Source organism: Ursus maritimus, unplaced genomic scaffold (assembly GCF_017311325.1).
Source record: "Ursus maritimus isolate PB19 unplaced genomic scaffold, ASM1731132v1 scaffold_23, whole genome shotgun sequence".
NCBI classification, from domain to species: domain Eukaryota; kingdom Metazoa; phylum Chordata; class Mammalia; order Carnivora; family Ursidae; genus Ursus; species Ursus maritimus.
This window is the reverse complement of record NW_024424786.1, coordinates 31916502-31933453: the sequence shown is the minus strand read 5'-3', so window position 1 is coordinate 31933453 and position 16952 is coordinate 31916502. Positions and strand designations below refer to the sequence as shown.

Below are 16952 nucleotides of genomic sequence, written 5' to 3'. Positions count from 1 at the left end.
CAAAGCTGCCAGAAGGAACATGTAGAGTCTACAAATATGGGAAAGAAAAATTTGTCTCAGGCCAGTGTAAAGTGAAACAGTAGTCATTAAGAAGTTGGTGCATCACATGAAAAATTATCTTCTGTGTTTCTAGCGTCGCTAAGAACACAAAATTCAAAATTTGTTGAAGGTGGTAGTGAGAGGTCAGACAGAATTGAGGAGGAGAAAAAGTATTATTAAATACTTTAAAGTAGCCAGAGATTCAATAAAGGGGAATGGAGGTATCCACCTGTGGAGAAATACTTTATATCAACTGCCAACTCTAGTCACTTAGCAGTGGCTTTCTGGAATGAACTGTTGAGAAGGGTTCTGAGGAAAGGAGCACTACAATGGAGTCCTCATGTCCACCCATGAGCACAGAATGGGAGCAGAGGGGATTTGCATGCCATCCCTGCCAGGAGTTTGCCTGATCTGCAAACAGAAGAATAACATCCAGGTTAAGAGGCACTTGCATATCATGGCTACTCTCCAAATATGTCTTTAAAAATCTGAAATCATCAAACTTTACATCAAAAACCAGGGATGTACTGTATGGTGACTAACATAATATAATAAAAAAATATTATTAAAAAAATAAAATAAAAATCTGAAAAAAACTTTGCCTTTAAGATGAGTTCATTCATTCCTTATAAAAGAGAGAGATACATGGGAAACCTCCATACAAACACAGAACAAGTATCCATGTGTTCAGTTTTCTTTTCATTCACCATTTTAAAATAAAAACAGATATTTAGAAAAAAAATACCTATATCAGAGTGTGGCCATGATGATTAAGTTAAATAATACAAAAAAACAATTGTTCTGGGTCTAGTGTCCAGGAAATGCTCCATGTTAGGTCTTATCCCTATTTTACTGGTAGGAAACTCATGCATACAAAGATAAGGTTAACAACAGATGCTAAATCTGGGATAACAGAGAAATGCTGGCGCTAACACCCAAGTCCTTCCCACTGTATCAACAGAAAGGAACAAGAACTTTCCTTTTCTTGCAAGAATGCAGGGCAGGGTGGCCTTTCTATTCTCCATCCATATGTAGAGGTTCAAGCCTTCTGATTCTTCTGATTCCCTCCTTCATGTTTGGAAGAGGCCCTGTGATGGCAGACACAGAACAAATGAATGTAGAATCAGAAGATAATGGCCCAATTACTTACAGATACAAACTGGCAACAATCACATAAGTAGGGAACAGTAACAGCGTGGTGAATATTGCTAGAATCCTGGGGATTTATTAATTAATTGCTAATTAATTAAACAAAGTGTCCCAATCTGATTAAGCACAACTTGCCAAGGTATATCTGTTGCTAATGAATATGACTTTATGGTAAATTAGGGATGCTTATATATAGCCTACCTGCTCATCTCATAGGATTATGATGGAGGTCAAATTGGAAAAGGTGAAATGTTGCTTAGGATATGGAGACCTTATCAATTGTTGTTAGTATTCTCTCACTTGAAAATCCAGGCACCTCATCCACAGAAAGCTTTTCCATGAGCCATCGAGATAATTATTCCAACTTTTGACTTCGTTTTCCATAGCAAGACACAGCTTCAAAGAAAGATTACATCCTCTCCTGCACATATAGCAGAAATTTATTCATCTAATACCAAATGTGTGTGTTCATATACATATAATCTATGCTGATTAAACAGGCAAATAAAAGAATAATGGGGCTTATTGGGAAAATTAAAATTAAGCTGATTTTTATGAACACAACTTAGAGCTAACCAAAACAGTTTTCAATGTTAATAAAACTACAAATATACAACCACGTATACTAAGTAAGTTGTCTCTTACTGTAACCATTTCCATTATGTTTCCAGAGTACAAGACATCCTGAATAGTGCCTGGACTGCAAACTTTACATCTGGCTATAAGCTGTCACCAAGAAAACAAGCGTATCAAACAACCCTATAAGGTCCTTGGATCCATCAACAACCATTCATTAAAAAGTTAAGAATACATGATCCAGCAGTGATCAGCTTACCCTAGGGTCAAAGCAGGAAAGAAATGAGGAAGAACATCAGCTCCAGACTCATATAGACCAGGGTGTTCTACTTAGTTATACTATGTGTTGGATAGAGTCACTTAAAATTCTCAAGACTCTGATTCTACTTCTGCAATCAAGTATAACAAAAATGCCTATTGCTGTGTTCTTTTGAAAATCAGATAAAGCAACACTTAAAAACATTTATGCAGTTAGAATCACAGAAGAAATTCATGATAAGTTGTGAGAACAAGCCCCCAGAGCCAATTACCCTTAATACCTTCTTTACCATGACCAAGTCTGAAAGCATGTTTTTTACTAATGCTTTTATTTATTCACAAAGATTTTTTTTAAGTTACAGTGCAGATTTAGCATTGCTTAAGTGTGCAACACTTTTGAATAACTTTAATAATCGCTGAATAAATTATTGTGGCCCCCAGACCCACACGTGTCCACTTCTCTTTAAGATAGCTTCATTATACAGAGAAAAACCAAATTCAGGTAAGGAGGTAGAGGGGAAGGCTCTAAATTAATCTAATAATTACAGAATTCTTAGGCTCTCCACTTCCCTTGTCTGGGAGTTTCTGAGAGTAATTCCATTTTAGAATTAAAATATTTATTAGATATAAATAAATCAACCTTTCTTTCATATAAAAGGAATTTCCACAACTAGTATTAAAACCTTGACAAAGGAGAGTGCATTGTCTTCATAGTTTATGATCATAAGGTTTATGACTTTAAGTCATTTAAAGGTAGTTGTCCCAACTACAATGTGTCCTAGTGAAGTTGGATTTCTAGAGTAGAAAAAGGACTGCTGTGGAGAAATTAGTGAAATATGAATAAAATCTGATGTTTCATTAAGAGTAATATATTAATGTTCATGTCATAGTTTTGAATCATGATAATATATGATTATATTATTAGGGAAAATTAAGTGAGGAGACTATAAGAACTCTCTATACTGTCTAGATACCTTTTCTTTCAATTTAAAATTGCTCCAAATATGAATTTAATTAAAAATAATATTTTATTATATCGGTTTCTGCTGTCAAAAAGTTGACAATTACAGCTTCATTGCTTCTCAGCCATGTGTCTTTGAAGAACCACTAAGCCTCAACATCCTCTCCCATAAAATAACTACAGTACCACTTGTTCAAGCTGCTGCCCACAAGAGTCAGACAAGACAGTTACTATGAATGTGCTTTTTAATGTATAATTCAAAAGGAAGATGTGAAATATTGATATCACATTATTTTAAAGCAGGGTCTACACATACAAAGTAAGCTGGAAATTTTAATCCAGCAGAAGATAAAATATGTGGTTTTTTTTTAACATGGTTTTAAAAAATACATTAATTCTAAAATTACGGTGAAACTGATTCATTCATGTAATCATTTGGAAAATGCTTTTGCATTATTTCCAGAATGATAAACATGTTTGTATTCTTCATGTAGTAACTCCACCCTAAAGATTATTCTAAAAGTGAAATAAGGTGGTATAACTTTTAGAATGGAAGATGAAGTCATGTCTTTTATAATAGTGAAAATTTAGAAATATCTAACATGGTCAATAATAGGAGGATGCTTTTGTAAATCACACTGTTACAAATTGATAGCACACGATGCTGGCAGTAAAACACTAATTAATAATGTGAGGACATGAATGGTGAAGCATTTTTACAATATATGAAATGAGAAAAACAAAATATTTATAATAACTCTGACCATTTTTACAGACATGTTAATATAATTTTAAAATCAGGAAGTAAACATACAAAACTATAGACTTTTATTTTCAATAAGTATCTAGACATAGCTATATGATATTCAAAATTAAAAATCAAGTTTGCTTTTCTTAAGATTTATTTAACTATTATTTATTTATTTATTTATTTTCAAGAGCAGGCATGAGCAGGAGGGGCAGAGGGAGAGTGAGGGAGAATCTGAGCAGACTCCATGCTGAGTGCAGAGCCCAAGGCAGGGCTTGATCTCAAGACACTGAGATCACCACCTGAGCCAGAAGCAAGAGTCAGATGCTTAACCCAATGCACCACCCAGGTGCCCCCCAAAATCCGGTTTAAAATCCATAACACTATCATTTTCCATCAACTTAGCAGTTCAGAAAAAAAGAGATGGGGATTGAGCATAATTTTATTAACTGTCCAGTATAATTAATTTGTGTAGGTGGAACTAACATATCATAACATAGCTTCTTAAACTAAAAATGTTCAACTATTATAAACTTTTCATAAATACACGTATCATGGGCCCAAATTTTCCCAAAGATTCAAAGGTCTACTCTTTCTTGATAGCCATACTCTTTAATACATCGGAGGTGCACCAGAGATTGCTTAGGGGCCCTCATGGCTATAAACGGGACGATGGACCATCTCCTGAGCTGTGACCTTGGGAATTTTGCCTCCCCACTAACCCCTTTGTCCACAGTTTCCTTTCCACTCATTTTGTCACAAAACTAATTCTAGGATCAATCATTCTGAAAATATTAGAAATTCCTGTTTCAACTTTGAAATATATCTTTAAAACTATATTTATTTATTTATTTTTTTTTTATTTTTTTAGTAAAAATAATTTATTTTCAATGTTGTCTTCTCTTAAAACATGTAGCTGGATTCCTTTTCAGATGAATTTTAGCAATTTATTTATTTTTTTTTAAATGATTTTTTATTATATTATGTTAGTCACCATACAGTACATCCCCGTTTTCCGATGTAAGGCTCGATGATTCATTAGTTGTGTATAACACCCAGTGCACCATGCAATACGTGCCCTCCTTACTACCCATCACCGGTCTATCCCATTCCCCCACCCCCCTCCCCTCTGAGGTCCTCAGTTTGTTTCTCATAGTCCATAGTCTCTCATGTTTCATTCCCCCTTCTGATTACCCCCCCTTTCTTTATCCCTTTCTTCCCCTACCGATCATCCTAGTTCTTATGTTCCATAGATGAGAGAAATCATATGATAGTTGTCTTTCTCTGCTTGACTTATTTCACTTAGCATTATCTCCTCCAGTGCCGTCCATGTTGTAGCAAATGTTGAGAACTCGTTCTTTCTGATAGCTGAGTAATATTCCATTGTATATATGGACCACAACTTCTTAATCCAGTCATCTGTTGAAGGGCATCTCGGCTCCTTCCACGATTTAGCTATTGTGGACATTGCTGCTATGAACATTGGGGTGCATATGGCCCTTCTCTTCACTACGTCTGTATCTTTGGGGTAAATACCCAGTAGTGCAATGGCTGGATCATAGGGTAGCTCAATTTTTAACTTTTTAAGGGACCTCCACACTGTTTTCCAGAGTGGCTGTACCAACTTGCATTCCCACCAACAATGTAGGAGGGATCCCCTTTCTCCACATCCTCTCCAACAATTGTTGTTTCTTGCCTTGTCTATTTTTGCCATTCTAACTGGCGTAAGGTGGTATCTCAGTGTGGTTTTGATTTGAATTTCCTTGATGGCTAATGATTTTGAACATTTTTTCATGTGTCTGTTAGCCATTTGTATGTCTTCATTGGAAAAGTGTCTGTTCATATCTTCTGCCCATTTTTCAATTTGATTATTTGTTTCTCATGTATTGAGTTTGAGAAGTTCTTTGTAGATCTTGGATACCAGTCTTTTATCTGTAGTGTCATTTGCAAATATATTCTCCCATTCCGTGGGCTGCCTCTTAGTTTTTTTGACTGTTTCCTTGGCTGTGCAGAAGCTTTTTATCTTGATGAAGTCCCCCAAGTTCATTTTATCTTTTGTTTCTCTTGTCTTTGGAGATGTGTCATGAAAAAAGTTGCTGTGGCTGATATCAAAGAGGTTGCAGCCTCTGTTCTCCTCAATGATTTTGATGGATTCCTGTCTCACATCCAGATCTTTCATCCATTTGGAGTTTATCTTTGTGTATGGTGTGAGAGAGTGGTCAAGTTTCATTTCTTTGCATATAGCTGTCAAATTTTCCCAGCACCATTATTGAAGAGACCGTCTTTTTTCCATTGGATGTTTTTTTCCTGCTTTGTCAAAGATTAGTTGCCCATTGATCCGAGGGTCCATTTCTGGGTTCTCTATTCTGTTTCATTGGTCTATGTGTCTGTTTATTGAGCACATAATATTGCGTCAAGTGCTGTCCTGTGAACTCTACATGCATTATTTTGTTTCCAAATCCTTTGACCTTTTAAAATATATAACATGCATTAAAAAAGAAGATTCAGGACCAAAAAGATTATGTAGCTAGCCCAAGTGTACACAGTTAAGTGATAGACCCATGCTTGCATTTGGTATCTTGGACCAAAACACCCATACTTTTAAGTACTACATCACCTTAAAATCCTCTCTGAAAATGCAAAAATGTGCATTATAAATCTCATCATTTGTCAGTTTCTTGAAAATTCTGGAGATGGCAATCTCCTATACTCCATGGAGAAAAGTCCAATCAATGGCTGTCCAAAATGTGAAGTGTTTTTCCAAGTCTTACTTCTACATATAAGAGACAGAGAGGATGAGTATCTGTGGCAGACAAGGTAGAGAATGTGCCCCACTGCTTATCAATCTTCAACATGGTCTCAGGGAAAAAAATAAAGAAGCAAAAGTTTCCTCCTTGATTTCCAGCTGGAATTTAAAGACATTGCCCTGAGAGGTCATGACCCGATAGAATTGCTTCTCAGTTCTCCTCAGGGTTTGGAAATTTCCCATCAGTACGATTTTTCAAGACACAGTTACCTGTGTTTCATTTGTTCAAGTATTTGCAAAACTTTTATGTCTCCAACCAATTATTTTTTTTTCCAAATTCTCCTGGGTTTCCATGTGAAGATGCTTTCCATTCCCTTCATATTCAGGAATAGAAAACTGTGCATTGGGATGGAATACAGTATCTCTGTGCAGGATTAAGGCAAAATGCTCATACTCTAACTAAATACAAGAGCTGAGTTCTGGCATAAAACACAACATCAACCCACAAGGACTTGTAATGTGCTGGGATTAGAGTAGCAACAGGGAAACAAACTGAAGGTTTCAGAGGGGAGGGGGGTGGGGGATTGGGATAGGCTGGTGATGGGTATTAAGGAGGGCATGTATTGCATGGTGCACTGGGTGTTATACACAAGTAATGAATCATGGAACATTACATAAAAAACTAGGGATGTACTGTATGGTGACTAACATAACATAATAAATAATTATTATAAAAAAAAGAGTAGCGACAGGTGCTTATTAAAGATTAACACAGTTTGTGGATAATGTGCAAAAATGTATGGACTAATCCAAAATCTTCTTTTTTCTTCCTTAGTACATAAGCTATATATGCCATGACTTTAAAACTAAACAATGCAATTTTTAGAGATTAAAGGAAATTTCTCTTTCCATTTTTTGGTTTTTTTTTTTTTTTTTTTGGAAGAGAAGGAATGACAGGTCTGCTTACTCTGAATCTAGGTAGCCCTGGGATTGACGCTTGAGGGAAACTTGGACTTAGCTCCTGAGGTCCCTTCAGAAAGCATCTATACCAAGGAGTTTGTCATTGTCACCCTTGATCCTACCTATTTTATGTCTATTCCCATCTGACTAAAAGAAGTAGAATTGAAGTGATTCATCAGAAAAGTGAACAAGCAGAAGCACCTTCACCTGTGGTATAAAGGGACAGTGTTATTCACCTGTGGTATGAGGAAACAGGTGTTATTCATCTGTGGTATTAAGGGACAAACATTAATTTCTCTTAACTGACATTTTAGAGAGTTTCTCTGACCAGAAGAACCATCTGACCAGGATCACACTCCTGAAAGAGAGAATCATTTAAACACATGACTCAATGGCAGGACTCCAGCCATTAAATCTGGAACCCTAGTCCTATTTCAAACCACACTTGGCATCTTCTACTTAATTCCATGCCCTGCTTTGCTTCATCATTAATTATCTCATTTTGTTAGAAGAAATGAGTGGTAAAACACTGAAATAATAGTGTGAAGATGGGATGGGACAGATAATATAATAATCAATCTTTAAGAAAAAAGGCTTTTCAAATCAAAAAGAGAGAGGACAGAGACAGAGACAGGCACAAAGAAATGTATGAAATGGGGAGATGGAGTAGGGGAGATAAATGACAATTTGCCCTTCCAGAATTGATCCAATAAGCCATTCGACCCACAGACTTAAAATCCCACCTTCATCATTTATTAAATTACAAAATTCATACCAAATTTCCAAAAATAGATGGCTTAATCTCTGGGCCATTTCTTCTGTTCTTCAGAGTTCTTTATTAACAGGCCTACAGCCAAATGCTTACAAAACAGAGCTTTTTGGTATATTCTGATATGTAGAAGATCCAGTCTCCCAACTCTATGTCCCTGACACTGTTTTTATTGCCAAGGCTGTTCAAACATAGCTACACATACATACAAATTTTAGAATCAGTTTATCAATTTCCATGACAATACACTCTGTCATTCTTTTGGAGGGGTGTTATTAATTCATCACAGAAAAACATCCAGTGAAAAAAAGACAGTCTCTTCAATAAGTGATGCTGGGAAAATTGGTCAGCTACATGAAAAAGAATGAAATTTAACCACTCTCTCACACCATACACAAAGATAAACTCTAAATGGATGAAAGACCTTGATGTGAGACAGGAATCCATCAAAATCCTAGAGGAGAACATAGGTAGCAACCTTTTTGATATCAGCCACAGCAAACTTTTCATGACACATTTCCAAAGGCAAGAGAAACAAAAGAAAAAATGAACTTGTGGGATTTCATCAAGATAAAAACCTTCTGCACAGCCAAGGAAACAGTCAAAAAAACTAAGAGGCAGCCCACGGAATGGGAAAAGGTATTTGCAAATGATACTACAGATAAAAGACTGGTATCCAAGATCTACAAAGAACTTCTCAAACTCAATATACAAGAAACAAATAAACAAATCAAAAAATGGGCAGAATATATGAACAGACATTTTCCAATGAAGACATAAAAATGGCTAACAGACACATGAAAAAGTGTTCAAAATCATTAGCCCTCAGCAAAATTCAAATCAAAACCACACTGAGATACCACCTTACACCAGTTAGAATGGCAAAAATCAATAAGGCAAGAAACAACAACTGTTGGAGAGGATATGGAGAAAGGGGATCGCTCTTACACTGTTGGTGGGAATGCAAGTTGGTACAGCCACTCTGGAAAACACTGCGGAGGTCCCTTAAAAAGTTAAAAATTGAGCTACCCTATGATCCAGCCATTGCACTACTGGGTATTTACCCCAAAGATACAGACGTAGTGAAGAGAAGGGCCATTTGCACCCCAATGTTCATTGCAGCACTGTCCACAATAGCTAAATCGTGGAAGGAGCCGAGATGCCCTTCAACAGATGACTGGATTAAGAAGTTGTGGTCCATATATACAATGGAATATTACTCAGCTATCAAAAAGAATGATTTCTCAACATTTGCTGCAACATGGACGGCACTGGAGGAGACAATGCTAAGTGAAATAAGCCAAGCAGAGAAAGACAATTATCATATGGTTTCTCTCATCTATGGAACATAAGAACTAGGAAGATCAGTAGGAGAAAAAGGGGATAAAAAAGGGGGGGTAATCAGAAGGGGGAATGAAGCATGAGAGACTATGGACTCTGAGAAACAAACTGAGGGCTTCAGAGGGGAGGGGCGTGGGGGACTGGGATAGACTGGTGATGGGTAGTAAGGAGGGCACGTATTGCATGGTGCACTGGGTGTTAAACGCAACTAACGAATCATCGAACTTTACATCAAAAAAAAAAAAAAAAAGAAATTGGTGTCTCTAAAATCAGGACCTCATCTAGGGTGGACAGAGACAGCCAAATATTTTTATAGGACCTCTTCCTAAGTGAATACTCAGTGTGAGATATAGTGAATTATTGATGAAGTTCTAGAATTGCAGGTAGAGAGGAGGTACTTTTGTATTTGCTTATCACCCAATTAGAAACAGAAAGATACTTCCTGGTGTCTAAGCATCTGTCTTTCTGTTCAGATAGAACCCATCTCTTCTTGTTCTCTACAGAGCCTCTGTATGTTGGAATAATGCCTCTTCTTGACACACTGCCCTCCTGTAACCAAGGCTCTAGGCACAGAACCTGGGATACTTTATAGGTGGAGAATCCAGAGCTTCTAGAACATTTGGTTGACCCCATAAGGAGCATAGAGAGTCAAAGGAGCACCCCAAAGGAAGAAACAAGGATGAGACCCATGCAATCAAGTCCAAGCTGGAGTACCCCACCAGAAGGCACTGCCCAGTCCCAGACAGTGGAGAACCTAGAAAACTTCACAGAAGACACTTTCAAGTGTAGAGTGAATAACAGAAGCTTTACTTGCTCACGCCTGAGGGCAGTACTATCAAAAATAGAGGTTCTTCCCATCTATGAACATAAAGTGAGTTAGTCATGCAGATGACTGGAAGAACATATTCCAGGCTGAGAATAGCCTATATAAAATCCCACAGCAAGAACATAACTGACCAGTAAGAGGAACAGAGACATGCCAGAGTAACAAGAGGAGTCACTGAGGGTTTAGTTGTATGCAAGGAGATCAGAATAATGACAGGGAAAATAATTACTTGATTTTTAGTAATTTGGAATGTTTAAGCATTTAACCTGAGTGGCATGAAGTGTCATTCCAAAGTATTGAGTAGAGGAGTGGCTATCATCTGACTTACGGGCTTAAAGGATTTTTCTGAGTACTGTGTTGACAATAGAATATAAGAGAAAAGGATGCCAATATAAAAGGAAGGAGGTAGGTATGAGGGAATTGCAATCATTCAGGTGAAAGATAACAGTGGCTTGGAATGAGAAAATAGGTCCAAATGTGATTAAACATGGTTGAATTTGGAATACATATTGAAGGGAGAGCCAACAGAATTTCCTGATAAACTGGATGTGGCATAAAAGAAATAGAGTCCACCAACAGTGTAAGAGGGATCCCCTTTCTCCACATCCTCTCCAACATTTGTTGTTTCCTGCCTTGTCAATTTTTGCCAATCTAACTGGCGTAAGGTGGTATCTCAATGTGGTTTTGATTTGAATTTCCCTGATGGCTAATGATTTTGAACATTTTTTCATGTGTCTGTTAGCCATTTGTATGTCTTCATTTGAAAAGTGTCTGTTCATATCTTCTGCCCATTTTTATGCTAAGTGAAATAAGTCAAGCAGAGAAAGACAATTATATGGTTTCATTCATTTATGGAACATAAGAAATAGGAAGATCTGTAGGAGAAGGAAGGGAAGAGTGAATGGGGGGTAAACAGAAGGAGGAATGAACCGTGAGAGACTGTGGATTCTGGGAAACAAACTGAGGGCTTCAGAGGGGAGGGGGGTGGGGGATTGGGATAGGCCGGTAATGGGCATTAAGGAGGGCACATGTTGCATGGTGCACTGAGTGTTATATGCAAATAATGAATCATGGAACATTACAACAAAAACTAAGGATGTACTGTATGGTGACTAACATAACATAATAAAAAATTATTATAGTAAATAAATAAATAAATAATAGAAATAGAGTCCAAATATGCCATCCTCTGAGATAGAGAATGTTGTGAGTGGAGTAGGTTTAGAGATAGGGAAGAATATATTTTTCATTCAAGTGGAAATGCCATGTGGGAGGTTGGATTTCCAGGACTCAGCCTCAGGAAAGAAGCCTACACTAGAGGTAATAATTTGGGAATCATGTTCATGTAGGAAGAATATACCATGGAAGACTGGAGTCAGTGATGGAGTCCATAAGATGAGAAATGAGGAAAGACTATCCAATTTAGGGACACAGATATCACTGGTGACCTTGAAAAAAATAGCCAAACTGTGGAAGGGGCTAAGATACCCTTCAACAGATGAATGGATAAAGAAGATGTGGTCCATATATAAAATGGAATAGTACTCAGCCATCAGAAAGGATGATTATCCAACATTTGCATCAACATGGATGGAACTGGGGGAGATTATGGTAAGTGAAATAAGTCAAGCAGAGAAAGATACTTACATGGTTTCAGTTATTTGTGAAACATAAGGAAGAGCACTGAGGACATTAAGAGAAGGAAGGGGAAAAAGCAAGGGGGAATTCAGAAGGGGAGAAGAACCCAGAGAGATATGGACACCAGGAAACAAACTGAGGGTTTTAGAGGGGAGGGGTTGGGGGATGGGTTAGCCTGGTAATGGGTATTAAGGAGGCACATATTGCATGGAGCACTGGCTATTATACACAAACAATGAATTATGGAACACTACATCAAAAACTAATGATGTACTGTATGGTGACTAACATAACATAATAAAAAAAATTTTAAAGAGCACTTTCTGTGTTAGGTACTAACGTATGCTTAGAAAGGTTAAAGAGAATAAATAGAAAGAGAAATGGGAAATAGGCATTATGGAACCTCTTGAGTTCTTCTACAAATAGGAGACAATGAAATGGAGTAGTAGCTGATAAAGGAAATGAGATCAAGGGACGATTTCATTTTAAAATAAAAGAAATAACAGACTGCTTCTTCGCTGAAGCAAATGATCCATTAGTCAGGGAAATATAGATGAAATAAGAGATGGCTTTATGTGAGTGATAAGGACGTGAGGCTCAGAACACAGACTATAAAGAGATTGATTGCCTTTGGATAGGAGCACAGGTAATGTGTTTAGTGGAGAAGGTGGAAGGTAGCAAATAATTGAACAGATACTAGAACAGATACTAGTAGATATAGTCATGACACTGTGGAAATGTTCTTCTGATGGCTTAATTTTTCTCAATGAAATAGGAAGCAAGTTCATCTAATGTTTCTCAATAAATTTGATGCTTACAAAATAGCTTTTTAGATAGATATTCTTCACCAAACTAAGGCACTATTTTACCCTATTTTGCTATGTCTTTGTATCATGAATAGTATGGAATTTTTTAATTCTAATATAGAGATAAAATATGGTTTACAAGCTAACATTAGTAACAGCAAGTCCCTATAAAAAAGTGGTAAGATCAAAATTTGTTTCAGATGTTAGTATTAAGTCAGGCATAAACTCCGAAGTAATATGTTTAATGAGTAAAGCTATTTAATGAAAATTAATTTGAGGAACCCATAGAACAGATAAGAGAAGAAATTTGTGAAATCAAACTGACAGATAACAATTTCCCACAAGTGGTAAGAACAGCTCTTACCTATGTAATAGAAGATGTAGCTTTTGGACCTACTTTTGACACTAGGGAAATTCCCAAACAGATTACAAATATTTAGGGCTAGGAATATCATTGTGATCCTTCCAGTTCTGTAGTTCTATAATTAAAACAGAAAAATTATAATCTTTTTTTTTCTTTTACAAAAAAAAAAAAAAACACAAGTTATTTATGCTGCCATGGGCTTTTTCTTCTTATTTCACATGAGGCACGATGAGGACATGTAAGATGAATCCAGGAATGAAGAGGCAGAGAGTAACTGAGGGGAATGACAGGGAAAGTCATCAGGAGAGACTTGTTCAAGGAGGTGGAAGTTTCACTGTAAGGAGGTGAAAATGGGAAAAAATGAGATGGAGCTAGCCAAGCAATAGCTCTGGGAAAGAGAGGTCCAGCAGCCAGCAGAGTAAGAACAAACAAAAGCCTGAAGCAGGACCTGAATTATTGAAAACCAGGCTTGAATTATTAAAAAAAAAAAAAGATGTTTAAATTAAAAAAAAGGGGGGGGGAAGGGTGGCCAGGGTCTTGTAAGCAAAGGGCTGGAGCACAACATGTACTAGACAGGTAGGAAATAACTTGATTGCAGTATCTTAAGCTGATTTGCACACTTAAAAGATGCCATTGGCTGCTGTGTGCCCAATGGATTGGAACGAATGGAACTGGCAAGACCTCATTGTCCTTCTAGGAAAGATCTATCCTTAGCATGTAAGCCAATGACACCCAGTCCCTCTTTTCACCAGTTTCCTCATGGCATTTTTTACCTCAGTGTTCCTCAGGGTGTAGATCAAGGGATTCAACATGGGTGCAATAATAGTAAATGACACAGCCATTGTCTTGTCTATGGGGTAAGTGACCACAGGCCGCACGTACAGGAAAATGCATGGCACAAAGAACAAGATGACCACGGTGAGGTGGGAGCCACAGGTGGAGAGGGCTTTGCGCCGCCCTTCAGAGCTGCAAGTCTTCAGGGAGCAGAGGATGACCACGTAGGATGTGATGAGAATAAGGAAGATGGTCACACACATCACCCCACTGTTGAGGATGGCTAAGAGACCCAGGGTGTGGGTGTCCGTGCAGGCCAGCTTCAACAAGGGAAACAAATCACACATGAAGTGGTCAATGACATTGGGGCCGCAGAAGGGTATTTGATACATGAAGAGAAGCTGTATTACTGCATGGATAAAGCCCCCCACCCAGGCCCCTCCCAGCAGCAGGCAGCACACCCGAGGGCTCATGATGGTCATGTAGTGCAGGGGCTTAGAGATGGCCACGTAGCGGTCATAGGCCATCACGATGAGAAAGATGATTCCCACACCACCAAAGAAATGGTCTGCAAAGACCTGGGTCAGGCAGCCTTCTAAGGAGATGGTAGTGCTCTTGGAGAGAGAGTCCACAATCATCTTGGGGGCAATGACAGAAGAGTAGGTGGCATCCATGAGGGAAAAGGAAGTAAGGAAAAAATACATAGGTGATCTCAGACTCTGACTTGTGATTACGGTTACCACAATGAGTAGGTTTCCCAAAACTGTGGACACGTACATAATGAGAAACACAGCAGAGAGTATTTTCCGTAGCTCCGGGTTCTCTGTAATGCCCAAAAGAATGAATTCAGTCACGTTGTTCGGATTTTCCATTTACTGTGGTCTGATATAAGCACACCGCTCTGAGATGGAAAATCTACAAAAGGGTATTATGTTTAGTTAGTAATCACTAAGTGTGTTGGACAATTTTTACACTGTGACTCATACCGTCTTGAGCTACTTTTTTCTCCAGACACTGATACAGCAACCAGCTGCTAATAGTGTAACCTGACAGCAACAGCTCCATCCTAACAGAGCCCTCCAACAACACTTCCATGTCCCAGTAAATTTCTTGCTCTTTGTCCCAATATTTGCTGCTTCAGACACTTAGAAAATCCTGCTTCATTATTCTGGAGCATGCTTACACTTGGAAATATGAAGGGATTAACATACTTTAAGGAAATCCTAGATCATTAGTAAGTAGGAGACAGTGAATAAATGATAACCAACTTAACACAATCTTGGATTAACTTTCCTTTCTTCCCTGTTTCACACTCTCCATTCACTGCCTCCATTCTGTTTTCCAGAATAAACCACCTACATACAAGCCCTTCTCTCAGCCTCTGACTTTTGGTAAACTCAAACTAGAAAGCTGACATTCATTTATAACTAGACACACCCAAGAGCCAAGAACTTGGAACATTTCATATCAATTCTCATTCATTTTCTCCATATATATCTTAGTACCTAGAATGAACTAATTGAAGAGCCCACAAGTCAGATCATATCCCAGGGACTCCCCCACTTAGTAAGAATTATTCTCTTTCCCTGTACATTTCTTCCTCTCAAATTGGATTATTATTACATATTTCAAATATTCAATGAACCCCTACTATATCTCAGGCAGTGGAATACCTTATGAGACATTTTCTTCATTTCAGAGAGAAGTTATGGAGGCCTTAGAAGGGTAGAAAACAATGACACTACGTTCCCTCGCTAGAAAACATTGAAATCAAATTCAAATCCAGCTTCTCCTCAATCAAAATCAAATACCAAGAGCAAGCTATATTGCTTTTCTTAAGATCCTATCAAGTGTTCGATATGACAGAGACATGTGCTTCAGGATATAATTTCAGTATCACACAATCCATCGAGTGCTTTATGCTTCCTGTGCTGATTTTACTAAACCAATTCTAAGAGTAAAATTCAACGAATTTGATGACAATTCTACAATAAAGAACATGTTCTAATTACATATATAATGCAATCCTGAAACTAGAAGTTATAATCTTTAACTAAGGCTCCAAGATTCTAATAATTTTCCAGATATGCTGATTAAAGAAAATAAAACTTTGCCTCCTTTGCTGCTCCAGGAAGACCCAGATCCATCCCTGCATAGGAGCCTGAATCAGTATGTCATTCCTCCCATGTTTCCTTGTGAAGGAGTGCCTCAGATGAAACAAAGGATTCTAAAAAATAATCAAAACATCAATGAAACAACTTTTATTTTTCACTCACTATGTACCAGCAAGGTATTGGTCTGCTACATGCATCATAGCAATTATTTTTCATATCACATGAGGTGGGTGTTGTCACAAATTCCTTCTTGAGGATGACAGAACTGACGTTTGGAGACATTGAGCATCTCATCTAAAATGATTGGAGATTAAGAATCTTCTTTTGAGACACAAACTCTTAACTATGGCACTGTAGTCCTGAAGGAGTGAACAGTGGTTTCAATCAGCTAAATACAAGTGTTAGTGCAGCCAAATGATACAGTGAAAGTACCGTTCCAGTAGCGAACTTCTCCTGGCTATGGATCCTTAGGCAGAGGCTGTCTGCCACTTGGTGGGAATACATTAGAGACCACTATTTTAACTGAGAATATAAAATAAGGTTCTGCAAGACTCCTCTATATACCCAAAGACACGTTCTTCATATTATCCCTTTTACTAAACAAGGTACACAGCTACCAGGACACTGTTTGCAATCTACAATATGGGCTAACCCCAACCTCCAGCTCAAGAACTTCAAAAGTGCTTTAGCAGAAGGAACTAGTAGAAGTAGAAGTAGAAGTAGAAGTAGAAGTAGAAGTAGAAGTAGAAGTAGAAGTAGAAGTAGAAGTAGAAGTAGAAGTAGAAGTAGAAGTAGAAGTAGAAGTAGAAGTAGAAGTAGAAGTAGAAGTAGAAGTAGAAGTAGAAGTAGAAGTAGAAGTAGAAGTAGAAGTAGAAGTAGAAGT

At 37.7% G+C, this 16952-nt stretch overlaps 1 protein-coding gene across 1 annotated transcript; it reads right to left on the bottom strand.

Annotated features, from left to right (window-relative positions):
* Positions 1-13164: 13164 nt before the first annotated feature.
* Positions 13165-14850, bottom strand: LOC103672366 (olfactory receptor 4C6-like). The gene is given in 2 exon segments (XM_008701071.2): positions 13165-13918; positions 13920-14850. Coding segments are annotated over 2 exon segments (963 nt in total). The 5' UTR covers positions 14828-14850; the 3' UTR covers positions 13165-13863.
* Positions 14851-16952: the final 2102 nt, after the last annotated feature.